Here is an 18645-nt window from a genome sequence, read left to right as displayed (position 1 = left end):
CAAACACTCAGATTACAAAATGGGCAGAGCATCTGAATAGACATTTTTTCAAAGAAGACATACAGATGGCCAACAGGTACATGACAAGATGCTCAACCTATTAATCATCAGGGAAATGCAAATTAAAAACCACAATGAGATATCACCTCAAACCTGTCAGAATGGCTCTCATCAAAAAGACTAGAAATAAGTGTTGGTGAGAATGTGGAGAAAGGGAACCCTTGTGTGCTGTTGGTGTGAATGTAAATTGGTGCAGCCACTATGGAAAACAGTATGGAGGTTCCTCAAAAAATTAAAATTAGAACTACCATATGATCTATTCAATTCCACTTCTGGGCATTTATCTGAAGAAAATGAAAACACTAACACTAAAATATACACTCACTCCCATGTTCACTGCAGCATTTACAATATTCAAGATATGGAAACAACTAAATGTCTATCAATGAATAAATGGATAAAGAAATTGTGGTATATATATTACATATATATGATAGAATATTATTCAGCCATAAAAAATGAAATCTTGCCTTTTGTGACAACATGGATGGACCTGGGGGCATTATGCTAAGTGAGAGAGGTCAGACAGAGAAAGACAAATACCATATGATATCTCTCATATGTGGAATCTAAATATATATATATGCGTGTGTGTATATATATTTCCAAGCTCACAGATACAGAAAATAAAGCAATCAATATAGATCATATACACCACAACTACAAAGGTTTCTAACCTCCCACAGCAGTCCTTCTCAAACTTGAATATGAAAGAAATCACCTGAGGATCTTGTTAAAATGGAGAGTCTAATTCAGTATCTGGGGCAGAGTCTGAGAGTCTGCATTTCTAACAAGCTTCTTAGGTAGTACCAATGCAGCTGGTTCAAGAACTATGAACTATGAGGGATCATGAATGAGCTTTAAGGAGTTCTGGAATCACACATTATCACATACAACATTTTCTGCGACTGTGCATATGTGGATTAGTTTCTAAGGAAAGGACCTACCTACAGTTCTTACCATATTCTCACGAGCGGGGGAGCAAGTAGGGAAAGGGCAGGTAGAGAGTAAGAGAATTTGTGGGAGAGGTAACAAAGACACAAATCAGTTCCACTGCTAAATGAAAAAAAATTGTCATTATAAAAAGGAAAAAGTATTTGTAAAGGCAACTATTTTACATATGTACAACAATTATAAGACTAAGCTGAAGAATGAGACAATTTTATATTATAGACAATTATATTGTAGAAAATTACAACTTAGAAGACCAAATTGAAGAATCTTTAAATTCTAGAATAAAAAGACAAGGATATAAAACTAAAAGAGAAAAAAAGATACGGCCAGGATATCTACTATTCACTTAACGGGAGTTTTAAAAGTAGAGAACATAGGATAAAAGGCATTTAAAACACATATACGTAGGTATACATACATATACACACATACACACGATATATATATATATATACCTATGTGCATATATTCACACACATATATGTACATGCACATGTATTTTAGAAAAATACCTTTAGAACATACAACTAGATATGTTCAGATAAAATGTCCACCAAATACCAAACAGTAACAATGACTGAAGATACATACTAAACACACACTGGTGAAAATGGTAAACTCCAAAGATAAAAAGAAATTCATGATAAGCTTCCAAAGGAACAAAGGAATTACAATCAAACTGGGAACTTAAAGTTACAAGATGATAAAGTAACATACACAGAATTCTGAACAGAAAATATTGGAACCTGGAATTCTATACCCAGCCAAACCATTATTCAAGTGTGATGGCAAAATAAAGAAACAATTTCAACTGTGCACACCTAAGAATATATACAACCACTACGTATTTCTTAAGGGGGGGCGGATAATATACAAGAATGTACTTCAGCAAAATAGAAATATCAATCTAATTAAAGACTTCAAGAAAACTGTCATGGGACAAATAAAATGATAAGGGAGAGGGAGAATAAAACTTAAGGAATCAAAATAATTGCTGAGAATGAGGATGCAAATTTTAATGTAATTAATTTGGGGAAGTATTTTAACATCTTTTTTGTTTTCTATGTCTGTGTGTATATATGTTCTGTAAATAAGTTCACTTGTATCATTTTTTTAGATTCCACATGATATTTGTCTTTCTCTGCCTGACTTGCTTCACTTAGTATGATAATCTCTAGGTCCATCCATGTTGCTGTAAATGGCATTATTTCATTCTTTTTTATGGCCGAGTAATATTCCATTATAAATACACACACGCGCACACACACACACACACACGCACACCCCACATCTTCTTTATCCATTCATCTATTGATGGACATTTAGGCTGTTTCCATGTCGTGTATATTGTAAATAGTGCTGCTATGAATACTGGGGTGCGTGTATCTTTTCAAATTAGAGTTTTTGTCTTTTCTGGAAATATGTCCAGGAGTAGGATTGCTGGATCATATGGTAACTCTGTTTTTAGTTTTTTAAGGACCTCCAGGCTGTCCTCCAGTGGCTGCACCAATTTACATTCCCACCAACAGTGTAGGAGGGTTCCCTTTTCTCCACACACTGTCCAGCATTTATTGTTTGTAGACTTTTTGATGATGGCCATTCTGAGTGGAGTAAGGTGACAGATACCTCATTGTAGTTTTGATTTGCATTTCTCTAATAATTAGCAACACTGAGCATCTTTTCATGTGCCTGTTGGCCATCTCTATGTCTTCTTTGGAGAAATGTTTATTTAGGTGCTCTGCCCATATTTTGATTGGGTTGTGGGGTTTTCTTGATACCAAAAATATAATTTATAAAATAAAAAATTGATAAATTGAATTTTATCAATTAAAAAAACTTCTGTTTTGCCAAGGCCACTGTCAAGGGAATAAAAAGACAAGCTATACAGCTGGGTGTGTGTGGGTGTGTTTGTGTGTGTATTGATATCTATATAGATATAAAAACTCTCAAAATTCAACAGTTAAAAAATAAACAACCAAGCCAAAAATATGCAATGGACTTAAATACTTCATCCAAGGGGATACAAAGATGGCAAAAAAAAGTATATGAAAAGATGTTAAACATCATTAGTCATTTTAAAAAATGCAAATTCACATCAGATGAGATACTGCTATTTACCTAACAGAATGACAAAAACAGAAAATACTGACAACACTAAGTGCAAGCAAGGATGCAGAGCCACTGGAACTTGCACACGTTGCCAGTGAGAATGCAAACTGGTACAGCCACTGTGGAAAATGGTTTGGCAGTTTCTTATAAATTTAAGCATATATGTATAACTTATAACCCAGCAACCCTACTCCTAATTATTTATCCTAGAGAAATAAAGCATATCTACACAAAAACCTGTATTGGAATGTTCACAGACAATTAATAAAATAGCCAAAAGGTGTTAACAACTCAAATGTCCTTCACCAGGTGAAGTGACCGACTGTGGTGCATCCATACAAAATGGCATATTGATCAGCAGTAATAAACTGCTGTCCTGTGCAACAGTGTGGATGATCGCAAAGACTAAGCTGAGTAAGGGAAGCCAGTCTCAAAAGGTTACACACTGTACACTTCTATTTATTTGAAAAAGACAAAACTATAGTAATGAAAAATAGATGGGTGGTTATCTGAGATTATGGGTGGGGAGAGGATGTGACTATAAAAGATAGCAGGAGGGAGTTTTTTCGGGTGATGTATCCTGATTTGCACGGTAGCTACACAAATCTGTAATGTGTTAACATTCATAGACCTGAACACCAAAGGGAAAAAGAATTAATTCTACTGTATATCTTTAAAAATAAAAATTAAAAAATTAACAAACTAAACAATCATCTTAAAAGCTAGAAAAACAACAAAATAAACCAAAAAGAAAGTGCAAAGAAATTAATCAAATAGAAAACAAGAAAATCAGCAGACCATAAAACCAAGAGCTGATTCTTTAAGAAAACCTAAAATAGAGAAAAACGTGATAAGTGTGTTCAAGAAAAGAATGACAGACAGGTATTAGGAATGGCAAACGTGATATAATCACACGTAGAAAATATTTTTGAGAGCACATTACTTACAACTTTAAAGCAAATGTGGAAATAGAAATGAAATTACAATATTCTAGGAAAATATGACTTAGTATTTTTAACAAAATTGGCTCAAAGAGGTAGAAATTGAAAAGATAAAGTTATTCCCCAAAAGTACCATGCCCTTATAGTTTCAGGGTAGAGTTCTAAAAAACCTATAAAAAACCGTAACTTCTATTATTTTAAATTTTGTTGTGGCAAGCCCCCTACTTAGGTCAGGGAACAAAAGAATAAATTTTAAAAAAATACACAAAATAAAAAGCGGGGATAAATCATGTATCCTAATTCGAATTCTCTGTAACACCCACATACTTCAATCAAATCCAGCGCTCAGTTCCTTACTGTAATGCAGTGGAAGAAGTAATGTGGAGTTGAATCCTATTCATACTGAATTTATGCAATTTTATCTGTGCTCACTCATAGTTTTCATATGGCCCCTAAATACAACCATTTTATCTGGTGCTCAAAAAACTTCTGTACCAACGCTAGAGAGAAAACTGGATGTTTTGTACTTAATGAAAGTATGCTGTTCAGCACTGAATATTGTAAAACATGTATACTGTACTTGAAGATGATTTCAGAGAGTTTTAAAAGAACTATACTTTAGCCTTACTCACTGACATCAGAACCTAAACTGTGTGTAGTGATTCCACTCCAGCTGCACAAATAGGAGGCTCCCCCTCCATCTACGCTCTTAACAGCGTGAATAGTCTTACGTACAAGTAATCATGTCAGTGAAAACACAAGGTCATACCTTACATAGTACTGGGGCCATATTTTGGTTAACGCTATGGCTGCTACCTTTTGAGCAAATAAGTGTGGTCTTAAAGTATAATCATCCCCAACAGACTAGAAGTGCCCATCTGGCAGAACACAGTGGTCCTTCCCCTGGACTTGAGCTCAGTCTTCATTTAGCATCTCCATTTTACTCCACAGATGCCTCCTCCAGACATGAATTCTACTTCTCATACAACCAGTCCATTTCCACTAAGGTATCTTATTTGCTTCTTTGGTTATAAGGCCCATTCATAAGAAGGGATTTACTTCTGACAGGCTCATCTGTATTACCTTGCTTAGTGAAACAAAATTTATCCTCACTAGGAATGAAAACATTTCTCCCGTCAGCAGGACAAGGCTGTTTATTTTTGCTTTCTTATTGTAACTGTAGCTATACAGGTCTCCTTTCCTAACCTGAAAAGGCAAAATAATCACAACTGGAACAGGACATTTTTTTGCACTGTTCTTGACCACTGAAATCAATTTTAAAAGGTGTATGTATTATTAAGTGTGTCTAAAAGAACAGATCAACAGATATGAAAATTGGGAAGAGGAGAGAGGAAGTCAGGTCACAGCAGAGAGAAAGAAAAGGGGTGCAGGGAGTTAGAAAGCTGGCAGTAACTACAGACCGATTTCATAGATACAAACACAAAGCCTTAAGAAAATTAGTCAATGTATTCCAGCAGATTAAAAGATAATATATCGTGGGCTTCCCTGGTGGCGCAGTGGTTGAGAGTCCGCCTGCCGATGCAGGGGACACTGGTTCGTGCCCCAGTCTGGGAGGATCCCACATGCCGCGGAGTGGCTGGGCCCGTGAGCCATGGCCGCTGAGCCTGTGCGTCCAGAGCCTGTGCTCCGCAACGGGAGAGGCCACAACAGTGAGAGGCCCGCGTACCGCAAAAAAAAAAAAAAAAAGAAAAAAAGATAATATATCGTTACCAACTTGTTGTGGTCTATCCCATAAATGCAAAAGTAGTTCAACATAAGGAATCATATGAATGTAATTTACTCCATTCGTGGATAAATGAATTCATTTATTCAACAAATACTGTCTGGCATGATGCTAGGTATGATTCACTCACATAATTCTGGCCCTCATAAATAACTTACGATCATCTTGGAAATGAAAACACTTATGTGTCAAAATTAAATATCTAATCTCAAAAACTAATTTTATATAGGAACTCATGTAATAGCTCCAATTTGATTAAGAATATCAGAACCTATAGCAAACATCACACTTAAAATTTTGAAAAAAAGGGGATGGGAACCATTAAAACTAAAGGCTTAACAGATATCGACTGCAGAGTATGGACCTTATCTGGATCCTGATCCAAAGAGTTTCTAAAACTTCATGTTTATATGACAGCCAGGGCAATGTGTATACGACTAGATATGTAATGATAATTAGGAACTGTTAACTTTTTAAGTGTGATAGTGGTATTGGACTTAAGGTTTGTTTTTTGAAGCCTTCACACCTTAGAGATACATATTGAAATATTATTAGATTAGGTACTTGGAATTTGTTTCAAAATCATTTGCGTTTAGGGAGTGGGTGGAGAAGTGGAGAAAACAAGGCTGGCCATATAATGATCACTTGTTGAAGCTGGATGTTGGGTATATCAGGTTAATTATACTAGTGTCTCTACTTTTGAATATGCTTGAAATTTCCAAAGTACAAAGTTTTAAAATTGTTTTTAATTATCAAACACAATGGCAAAAAATCAAGCAAAAAAGAACAAAAACTAAATGCAAACACTAGAGAGAATCTACGTTATCAGAAAACCTTCTATGGATACTATTATTCAACATTATTCTATTCTTTTTTTTCAAAAGTTATTACTTAAAAACTTTTATTTGAAATATACATACAAAAATGCACTAATTGCAAGTTTATAGTTCCATGAGTTATCACCCCCAAAACCCATATCTGTGTAAACCACCACTTAGGTCAAGATATAGATTTGACCAGCAGTCCAGAAGCTTCCATGGTACCCATCTCAATCACTGCCCCCACCCCCGCCCAACCCCAAGAGGCAACTGCTCTCCTACAATTAGTCTAACTTCTAACACTGTACTCATACGGTAGCTATAATTGTGTGCCTAACATTTTTTGATCAACATGTGAAATTTACCCACCCTACCTGCAGCGGTACTTTGGGGTTTTTTCCTTATTTTTTTAAAATTTGTTCTTTTCCATTACCTTGTAATGAGAGCACCTTGTTCTCAAAACGTGGTCAGTGGACTCTTGGGAATTCCCAACACCCTTTCAGAGTTTAACAGAATACAGAAAGCTCACTGATTTCAGATTCCACATTGCAACTAAACTTTAAAAAACTACTTGTCAAGTTCTGGTGTAGCATCAAAGAATATTCACATTTATCTGAAAAGGCTACTAAAATTCTTCTCCCTTTACAATTATCTATGTGAAGTCAGATTTCTTTCTTATACTTCAAGCAAAACATGTCACAGCAGACTGACTGCAGAAGCAGACATGAGAAATCAGCTGTCTTCTATTAAGCCAGACATTACAGTGATTTGCAAAAATGTATAGCAACGCCATCCTTCTTACGAAACTCCTTTTTTTGGAAATTTTAGTGGTCATTTTACATATTTTAAAAACGTATGCTACTTAAGGTCACACGTAATGGGGTTGGTTTCTTGTCATTTTAAATGGGTTAATAAATATTTTAACAATCTCTCAACTTTAATTTACCATATTTAAAAACATATATATCTGTCATACAAAAAACATTCTTTGGATCTCCCAAGAACTGTGGAGACCTACGTCCCAAAAGTTTGAGAGCTGCTGCTGTACGGTTTTCCCTTACGTGAATATACCATATACCATAATTTATTCATCTATTCTATGGCTGATGGACATATGGGCTCTTTCTAATCTGGAATTAAAACAAGCAAGGATGCTATGAATATCCTTGTACGTGTCTTCTGACGCACGTGACGTCCCCACTTCTGTTGAGTTTATACCAGGAGCAGAACTGCTGGATCACAGGGCATGTTTACACTCAGCCTTAATAGATACTGACTGTTTTCAAAGTGGCTATTAAGCATTTGAAATGTGGTTAGTCTAACTGAGATGAGCTGTAAGAACAAAACCTACATTGGAGGGCTTCCCTGGTGGCGCAGTGTTTAGGAATCCACCTGCCAATGCAGGGGACACGGGTTTGAGCCCTGGTCCGGGAAGATCCCACATGCCGCAGAGCAACTAACCCCGTGCGCCACAACTACTGAACCTGCGCTCCAGAGCCTGCGAGCCACAACTCCTGAAGCCTGGGCGCCTAGAGCCCGTGCTCTGCAACAAGAGAAGTCACCGCAGTGAGAAGCCTGCGCACCGCAACGAAGAGTAGCCCCCACTCACTGCAACTAGAGAAAGCCCGTGCACAGCAACAAAGACCCAAGGCAGCCAAAAAAAAAAAAAAAAAATTTACACTGGATTTTGAAGACTTAGTATGAAAAACATAATGCAGAATATTTCATTAATAACTTTGTATTGGTTACATGTCAAAATGATAATATCTTAGATATATCAGGTTAAATACATTACTAACATTAATCTCACCTGCTTTTTTAAAATTTTTAATTCGGCTACTACAAAATTTAAAACTATGTATATGACTTACATTTGAGGCTCACAATATGTATCTGTTAGGCAGCGATGCTCCAGGGGAGAATATAGAGAGGTAAAACAGGAAAATACCAAGTGTGCATACTAAGAACAGTCTGAGATGCTTAGGAGACAGGCACCTAGTTTTGAGGAACCAGAAAAGACTTCCCAAAGGAGGTAATATGTAAAGGAAAGCTGAAGGATGGCAGGAGTTAGCCTAGTGAAGAAAGTGGTGGAGGAAGGTAAAACCAGGCAGGGAGAACAGTGTGTGCAAAGGCCAGGAGACAAGAGAAACGTGTTCAGTATGGCACAAACACGGTGGAGGGGAAGGGCATGGTGGAGGGAGTGACAAGAGACAAGAAAGGGAAAAACTAGCTACATCGTGAAGGGCCTAGTGATGCTTCTATTTTAAGAATAGGGAACTATTGGTTTTAAGCAAGGAAGTTACATAATCATATCCTCACTTTAGAAGAGTCACTCTGCTGCTCCTCTGTGTGATGTGAGTGAATCAGGACTAGAGTCAAGTTGGGGCTGTTACAATAACACAAATTAAAAACTAACGAGCCTTTACATGAAGAGAACAGCAGCAGAGAGTCGCAAACCTTAGGCAAAATCACTACTCTCAAAGCTTCAGTTTCTTCTAATAATACCTACCTCACAGTTATTTTGAGGATTTAAGAAAAGCATCTTTTTGTAAAGGAGTTCTGTATTCTAACTCTCAGTAAAAGATTTTAGTATCACTAGAACAGGCAATAATAATTCCAAGAAACTGAATTCTATTTCAGAATATGCCAGATAAAAGATTCATGTCTTCTCCAACTTATTCAAGCCTATAAGATACTTTAACAATCAATGAAATTAAGTCAGATAATTACATTTGAACGGTAAATTCCAACTACGACACATCCTACTGTGCTCCATTTAACCTCGATATGAAAAGATTAACACCATATCCCATCTCTAAAAACTGAAATTCAAGTGAATTAAAGGTAAGTATGAAGTTACTCTCATTCAATGGTAAAAACATGAATGTAAAACGATTTCACTTCTTCACCAAACTGATACTAGCAGGGCAGGGCAGTGAGTTATAAAGTATTCGAGAGAACTAGAAAACTGTTCAGGTGGCTTCATTTACTTTGAAGTTTTGGGACCTTCTAAAGTTATATATTCTGTAAATAAACTATTCAATCCAGGGAAGAAAGGTAAAAGGTCACTTTATTTTTCCAAAAATGTTTGAAGTTCTCTAATCCGCCAATGCATTCTTTTTTTTTTTTTTTTTTTTTTTTTTGCGGTACGCGGGCCTCTCACTGCTGTGGCCTCTCCCGTTGCAGAGCACAGGCTCCGGACGCGCAGACCCAGCGGCCATGGCTCACGGGCCCAGCCGCTCCGCGGCATGTGGGATCCTCCCGGACCGGGGCATGAACCCGTGTCCCCTGCATCTGCAGGCGGACTCTCAACCACTGCGCCACCAGGGAAACCCCGCCAATGCACTCTTGACTCTTCTAAGACATAGAGCAATCTTTAATTGATCACTTAGTAGAAAGCGTTTAACTTGGGCAAAAAGTCCTTGAAATCTAACTTTTATTCCACCCTTTCCTTTTTGCCTTAAATACTCTTAAAACACTGTAGAAAGTTTTGTTCTGTACTTATTTCATCCACAAAAATGAACAGTCCTTAGAACTGAGTTCTCCACAGAACCCTTCTTAAGCCTCCCCCCTTGTAACTTAAATCCCCACTCCTTAGTGTCATATGCTATACAACTATTCACACACAATTTCCCTTCTTGAACTGAGTGTTCTTAACCTTCTCTTTTCTAGATTAAAATAAACAGAAACTTAACTTCCTAAGGGTCTAAACTGATTTACTGAATTATGAAAACAGAAATCACCCGCAACCTCTCAGCCCTTTTCTTCACTTCACATGATGATCTCATATCACTTTGAGAATTCGCCATCATCCTACTACAAAACCTACAGACCTAAGTCCACTTGAACTAATATTTTCCTCCTTAACCTCTTGTGACGAGAGAGGAAGCACCCCTTCCTTCCCTATCAAAGGGGCAATCCATACTCTTCTTTTCACCTCCACTGCTGCCACCTCAGTGTCTCTCACCTGCATTACAGCCAAAACCTATATCATCCCACTCTGCTCTTGCCTACTTCTCAACAATCCACACAGGGGCAAAAGCGACTGTTTCAAAACAAAGATCACACTACAGCATTTAAACTGTGTCAACAATTACACTTAAACCCAAACTCTTTACCATAGTTTCCAAAGCCCTGAGTCCCTGCCTAAGATTCTAGCCTCACCTTGTCACTCTTATGACCACTGTGCTCCGGCTACTGATTTTATTTGTTTACCTGCAACACACCAGCTCTTCCACATCAGCTTTTTCCTAATTCTGGGTCTTTCACATGTTGCTCCCATGTGCAAGGCTCTCTTATCCCAGTCATAACATGGTTAGCTGTCCTTCAGGTCTTTCATTCTCCTCTACAAGGAAGGCTTCCTCTAACTACTCTGTGGCTGGCATTCACTATTGCTGTCTCCTGTTTGTTTTTTGTTAAAGCACTTACTACAAGTTATTCACTAGACTGGAAGCTTCACGAGGGCAGAAACCACCTCCACCAGGCTGTTGTGCCTTACATAGTGCCAGACGTAAGCATGCGCTCGACAAATATTTGCTAAATGACTGAAAGAGTGAAGAGACAGACAGGATTAGGTTGTGGTCCTGGCTGTACTACTTCCTAGTGCTTTGATCTTAGATAAGTGACAACTTCTCCGAGCTTCAATTTTTCTCTTCCATAAAAAAAAGGAATAAATACCTTGTAGGATTTCTAAATAAGACCTAATGAATATTAACAGACTATGAATGAAGACCAACCACAGTATCTGAACTTAATTGAGTAAATGTTAGTTTCCTTCCCTTCCTTCTATAGTTTAGAGAGAATTCCCTAAGCTAATTTCATATTGAAACTAGAGATAGATAGACAGACAGACAGACCTATCTATCTATATACACATCTACTGTTGCATCTACTTAAAAGGACTAATGACATGCATCTGAACAGACAAATTGGTAAGTTGTATTTGTAGGATCTAATCCAATCCTACACCTTAGAAAATGGAGAATAAGTAGTATACATCTTACTCACCCCTCCCACAAAGGACAGGGTGGAGTGAGGAGAAAATGAAGAGAAACCAAGAAGTGGGAGGGAAAGATAACCTGAGAAATTAGAAATCATTAATTCAACCTCAATTCCTAAGTTTAGAACAATCTTCATTTGCCTATAAAGACCTGTAGCAGGAACAGGATTAGTACTCATTCCGAAATTCTGAAATAAAATATTTTCTATTTGCTTAAATCTACATACATCTCACCTATATTAAAGGTATTTACCTCCTTTTTACCTTTCATTCTTTAAACTGTAATTTCATTGATAAGATGTAAAAAAAACACAACAAAAACCCTCCAAATACAAAAACGCCTCACATCAGAAAAACAAAAAGTTCTCATTGTTGCCTTAATTTCTTGATAAGCTTTAAATTTTCTAACCACAAAAATTAAGTCCTTTTTTCCCAAACATTTTTTTAAACTGCTGCTCACTTTTCAGCCTGACATCATTTTTATGTTTTCTTCAGAGATTTTACTTTCTAGGAACGTTCTAAATCATTTACCATACATCATTCAGATCTCCTCCACACTCTCCCTGGAACACAGGTACCCCTCTGAAAGTGGTCATTTAATACTTTCTGCCTGGTAACCACCTAGAATTTTGTGGAATGTGCTGCATACCTTTATATTCTCCCTACGATATGGATATAATTTAGATTCTAAACCCAAGGAAGGGTTTATATTAAGCAATTAATTCAGTTTTACTCAACATATTTTATGTAATCAAGGCTGACTTTTTTAGAAGTAATTGGAATCTGGTTTAGATTTTTTTTCTCATGTTCTAGTTATTTCTACAACCTTTCTAAAATTGCAACTTCTAGCCTATCCTTAAACTGGAAATTTATAAAATCCTGCTGAAAGTTCCATAAAATTCACAGAGAAAGACTCACTCATTAGACATGAGATGCAAGAGTAAAAAGAATATGCTATGCTTCCACAATATCTAGAACAGCAGTGTGTACAGAAAGAATTTTTGACTATAATAAGCTGAAAACCAGTTTAAAGATACATTTTTGTCATAAGTTCAGTCAGTACATGTCAGGGAGAGTTCTTACTGCTCCCAAAAGCTCTAGCAGCAAGTAACCGAAGACTTTACCACCTACAACTCTTCAAGGCTACTGTAAAATGATATACAAATACAGCAAACATTTAAAATTACATTTTAAGGCTTCATCTAGGGCAGTGTTTTTACAAACTAATAATTGTATTCTATAAGTGGGTCCAAAATTACTTTATTGAGTCCAAACCAGTACACGAAGAAAGGAAGCAGGAGAGAAGGGAGGTGAAATAGGTTAGAAAACATCAGAGTACATCACAGGTAGTACCAGCAAGGATTATTTCATGAATTTTGTTTGGTTCTGTATACTGGGAGTAATATAAAATGTATTTTAGGTATTTTAATCTTCTAAAAAAGATTAGAGGGCTTCCCTGGTGGCGCAGTGGTTGAGAGGCTGCCTGCCGATTCAGGGGACACAGGTTCGTGCCCCGGTCCGGGAAGATCCCACATGCCGCGGAGCGGCTAGGCCCGTGAGCCATGGCCGCTGAGCCTGCGTGTCCGTCCGGAGCCTGTGCTCCGCAACGGGAGAGGCCACAGCAGTGAGAGGCCGGCGTACCGCAAAATAAATAAATAAATAAAAAATAAAAAGATTAGAAAACACTGATTTGGGAGACAAACAGAGTGGAAAAGGATAAAGCAATGGAGCTGCCATAATTATCAAATTATGGCTGGGGGGTGAGCAAGACTAACAGCTTCTATTGACGAGGAGACGGTTTGGAAAACCTCCACACATTTTAACAGCCAGATATCCCCGTGTGAGATATGAAGAAGCACCTTCTCCTCTTACAGCAGGCCTAACACATGCCAGCAAGGTCACAGCTGCCCCCACTAACTGTTCTTATCCCTTCAAACTTCCAATGGCAGAGGTCAACCTTTACCTTCTCCTCTCAGGAACATTTGGTGCAGTTGAGCTACAGCAGCTCCTGAAAGATAATTGTTGGTCTTTGAACAACTACTCCTAGAAAGCATTAACTGTATTCCATATCATAATCTAGAGTTTCAAATAAGGCTTTGGCATTCAGAAAAGTAACTTGGAAGTAAAACAGTCATACTATTCCACTAAAACAGTCACATTTATTAGTCACACAGTCCACTAAAATGGTCATGTGAAGAAACTAAGCACCAAAATAAAAAGATTACTTTTAAGGTATTTGAAATGTTTCAAAGATTCAAGGCACAACCTGGAGCCATTTAATATTACAGTTTGATAGATAAGAAAGAGTCACTCTGTGAAGAGTTGGTATTGGAACTGCCCAAATATCAGCCAATCAACCTGCATTTTTTTCACTGGGTCTAAGTTAAGGGTTACTCTGAATATTCAGTTGCATTAACAAAGGTTTCTCATTATTTTTGAAGCCACTTTGAAAAAAACACACATTTTGCTATATAAGGGACAGTTTCATAAATTACAGTGTGTATTTGTTCTAAAGGCTCAGAACAGGTGATGGGTACTTCTCAGGACGCATCCACTCATCACAACTACTGCATATTCAAGTAAAACAACCCCACTATTGTTATGAAAGCACACACACCCCCGCCACACACTATTATTATAGCTGCTTCTTCTCTAATATAAATCCACACAGGACAGAAGAGGACAAAAAGTGCAGCAATAAAGAGAATTTCCCCAAATGCAGAGCGAAGGGTTCCTTTAATCTCTGCTCACAGTTTAGTGTCCTGCCTGGCTCACTGCCTCCGTTTTCTTTATACTTTAAAACTTGCTGTGTGGCTTGAGATATCAACCCTTAGCATAATCACTTGCTAGTTTTATAACGTGACCTCACACTGTTGGAAAAAGGAGCTTCAGTCTTTGCCTACTAACAATTCCTCACTAAATACAAATTCCCCAAACATAAATATCTGATAAACATCTACCAGAAAGTCATTTTGTGTACAAGTACAAAAGGATGCACCAAGACAAATTCGGGGGTTCACAGCCTCTTATCCCTAGAGGCAAAAAGAATTTTAGTTCAAACACTAATGACATAGCTCTCAATGAAAGCAGAGCTAAAAGAACCTGTTTATTTATCAATCTGATCACACATCACTAAGACTCAACTCTGATTATAGTAGAGGACAAAGCTGGACACTCTTAATCACCCTAGATTAAAGATGCCTCTAGCTTTCTGCTCTCTCCTGGGCCATTACACCAAACCTAGAGCAGAGCTACACCCACCTTCAGGCTAGAAGAAACACATAATAGCTTATTGATCTCTGGTGCAGACCCAAACCCACAAGTCACCAAGCAAGTAGGGATCACAGCCACTTGATGCAACTAACAACCAGAAGTCATGCACTGGGTTTTCTCTTCAAATAAGCACACCACTGGCAATTACCACATCAAATGTGGACCAACTCCTCCCAAACAAAAATAAAAATATATTAATCAGGTCAGGGAGCAATACATTCTAAACCACACAGAAAAACTACTATTTCTTGGTTGGCAGTAAATGTCAATCTCAGTTCATTAAATTCTTCATTCCGTGTAATTTCTCAGGTTTTAAAAGTTACCGTGACATTCAATTCCATAGATAAATGCTTTCAAAAGAGATAATACTTGCTCGTAAATTACATGTTGACTGAACTCCATCCCCACCACCATTAGTGGAATTAAGTGTTTGTGGCAAATGACTTAAGACTTTTCAGAAGTAAACTTTACCAAAGAATGATAACCTCTAATTATTTTCTTGTGAAGAAATCAAAGCACCACTCCCAAAAGTAAAGGTTAACTGTGTTCTCTGAAACAACTATACAATGTTTTTAACTGATGACTAAAAACAGTCAAGCCAGAAGTGGAACTCAAGTCTCTCAAGCAATGAATGTTCTTTCCAATTAATTCCGTTTAGCTCTTGTTCTGGCCCCTGTGTACTACGTAAAGCTTGGTCCTTACTCATAGCCTCAGCCTTCTCTTAACCTCAAAGGAATATATGTAATACAACCCACAGACTGGAATAAAGCAACAGTGACAACATTAGCGGACAATGATGGATGAAATGCCAAACGAACTGGGAGTCAGGGCAGACATGTACGCCCTAAGAGGGAGAGACTGAGGTGGGGCTGGAAACTATTTTCTGGCCTTCTCCCGCGTGCTGCTCCAGAGCAACGGGCAGGATCCTGCATGCCCGGGATCAGCAGAGCCCCCGAAGTGCAGGGATGGGAAGAAAATAGCGGGCTGCTTTGCCAGGGAGTGGGGAAGGTGAGGGATCGGTGCGGTGTGAATTCCACTGAGGAGTGAACTTCCTGGCCCAGGGTGGGGGGGTTGGGGTGGCAGGACGGTCCCGGCCAGCGGCGGGGGGCGACCTCCCTTTCTTTCTCCCACAGTCCTACATCTTTGTGTGTGTGTGTTATTCAAGGGGCTACGAGTCCCCGAGGAACCAGCCGGCCACCGTGGCCCTCCAGCCCAGGTCGGGAAGTCCGTCCGCCACCCTCTAGCTCCGGGGCTCCCCGGGTCCGGGACGCCCAAACACCCTCCAACACCCCGAGGGTCTGGAGACAGACGAATGGACCAAAGCATCTTCGTGTGTGGACACCCCCTCCGCTACATCCATCCCTCGCCGGGTCTTTGTCCCGCCGGCGGCCGTGGTCTCTGCCGGTTCCTCGGGGAGGCCTCGGGGCCCGGGGTCGCCCCAGCTTTGTTCAGTCAGCAGGGCGCGAGGTCCAGGACACTTACCGTACACCCCGGCGAAGAAAAGCAAGACCAGCGCAGACCTCCACCGCGGAGACTCTTTTGTGCTCCAGCGACGGGCCATAACCACGGCAGATGGAGCGAGCGAGAAGGAGATGAAGGAGGCGGAGGTGGAGGCGGAGGAGGAGCTGGGGCCAGACGCCGCCGCCACCGAGCCCCCGGCTGCTCCCTGCGCTCTCCGCGGCGGCGGGAGGGGGAGGGGCCGCCGTCGCCGCCGCCGCCCGCGCGCGCTCCCTCCCTCTTTCTGCTTCCCTCCGGACCCCCCCTCAGCAGCTCGCCGGCTCCCACCCGGGGCGGCGCGAGAGTCCTCCACAGGACGGCTCTCCCGGGAGCCGGGGTAGCCAGCGCCGGTACGAGGTGAGGGGGCGGCAGACGCGCAGCTCCAGCCACGCGCCGCATAGGCTAGTCGGCGCCGCCACCCGCCAGACAGCGCTAGCCGGCACCCGCGCCCATCCGTGCGATCGGCAATCCCCTGGCCCGCCTGCCTTGGTTCCCACCCCGCGCTCCGCTGGACTTTCTAAGTCTCAGGGCCGCTTTCCCCATGACAGAGGCCGGAGGAGCAAGGCAGTGCCAATAGATGAGCGAGCGAGAGAACGCGGGTCGATGGATTCCCCCGGGCTGGGGAGTGGGGGCCGGCTTCGGCGCTTCGCTGCCGTCAGAGGTCTCGGGGCTGCCCCTGCGGGTTGTATGAGGACGTGTTGGGTGGCGGAGAGTGGCTGCGTGAGCGAGGAGAGTGGGTGTTCGGAGGCTGGGAACTTGGGAGTTACTCTCCCCTACCCCTTCCTCCCTTCCTCCACTTAACTCGCGCGGAGCTCGGAGTGAGTGGGCGCAGGTTAGTGCCGAGACCCCGGCCGCTGGTCACTGTGAATGCCTGCTGGGGAGCTGGGGCTGGACGCCCACGCTCAAGGTGCCCGCGATGAACCGGACAAGGTTGGAGTGCGGAGCACTTCCAGTCTGGCGTGGAGGTGGCTCTGACATCCCCCGGGGGGGCTGGAGCCACCTCGGGGGTCGGGAAGTGAGAGAGGGGTTCACTCAGCGACCCGTGATTTCTCTAAACATCTTTCTCCATCCCAAGAAGTGTGACGACTCCTTCCCTTACCTCTCCGTAGCACTTCCTAAATACAATTGTAGTGACACTGGCACGTCAGATCTTCCGCCTTGTATTTGTAAAGTGTTTGTCGACACGTCTCATCTCCCCTACTAGATTATCATTGACCTTTACATGCACTCTCCGGGCTATTCAAGGAAGACTTACAATGCGCTATGCTGTCCAATTGACATAGGCTATCTCTTTTTCATCTCTAACAACCTTGTGAGATAAATATTATTATCCATATTTTATAGATAAGAAAACGAGGCAAGTTAAATTACCCAAGATAGTGTAACAAATAAATGGTTTGAAACAATTTTTCTTATTCCAAATTCAAGGCTGTTTCCTCTCTACTGCAGTGTACTCTAGCACAATGCTTAGTGCGTAGTAGGTAAATATTAAAATTTAAGATGAATTTCTTTGAAGGTACATTTAGTCTTTCCGTCTATCCGCTACCGATTTGTCCCCTTTTAGATTTTTTCCCCAGGAAATGGTATTACAAACGGTGAAAAAATTATTAACAAACAATGCAAAACCCAATAATAACAAATCTTGTATCATTTGGCAAAACAAACAAAATCGAGAGCTCCAAAAATGTTTTGTACCCTCGCTGGAGAAAAAGGAGGAGCTTCAGTGTACTTCATTTAACAATCAGCAGTTGTCTTTACTAATTTTAGGATTTGAGATTCTACTTGCTTGATTCTTGAGATCTGTTTCCAGAAATTGCGCTGCCATGACCACTGTGTTTAGAACGGGTCACAAACAAAATGAAGAGAGACTGCACGGCATCTTCCTCTCTCCACTTTTAGTACCAGTCAAGGAACCCCCATCCCAAGACAAGAGGCACATTGCTGTCCTCTGTCCCTTGACTCTTGTATTCACAACCCTCTCACCCTTGCACTTGCTCATCCACCCAGACCTGTCTTCTGAGACTTATCGAGTTCTCAAACCTTTTGGTCTCAGGGGCCCTTTAAAAACACTTAAAATTTAGTGAGGACTCCAAAGAGCTTTTTTTATGTGAATCATAGCTACTGATATTTATCATTTAGAAATTAAAACAATTTTAAAATATGTGTAAATTTACTTAAAATAAAAAATGCATTACAGGTTATCTCTATTTTCCAAAACAAAAAAAATTAGTGAAATGTGTGGCATTGTTT

The 18645-nt window shown here is 40.2% G+C and overlaps 1 protein-coding gene across 2 annotated transcripts in view; it reads right to left on the bottom strand.

Annotated features, from left to right (window-relative positions):
- Positions 1–16628, bottom strand: part of LRP12 (LDL receptor related protein 12) — an 83974-nt gene extending 67346 nt beyond the window's left edge. For both annotated transcript variants that reach the window (XM_029222951.1, XM_029222953.1), the window contains exon 1: positions 16381–16628. In XM_029222951.1, coding sequence (XP_029078784.1) covers positions 16381–16459 — 79 coding nt within the window. In that variant the 5' untranslated portion in view covers positions 16460–16628. The remainder of the gene's footprint in view (positions 1–16380) is intronic.
- Between the last annotated feature and the right edge of the window lie 2017 nt (positions 16629–18645).

The sequence above is a fragment of the Monodon monoceros genome, unplaced genomic scaffold (assembly GCF_005190385.1).
Source record: "Monodon monoceros isolate NGI ecotype Baffin Bay Population unplaced genomic scaffold, NGI_Narwhal_1 Super_Scaffold_14, whole genome shotgun sequence".
Taxonomy (NCBI): Eukaryota; Metazoa; Chordata; class Mammalia; order Artiodactyla; family Monodontidae; genus Monodon; species Monodon monoceros.
This window is presented reverse-complemented; position numbering and strand designations above follow the sequence as displayed.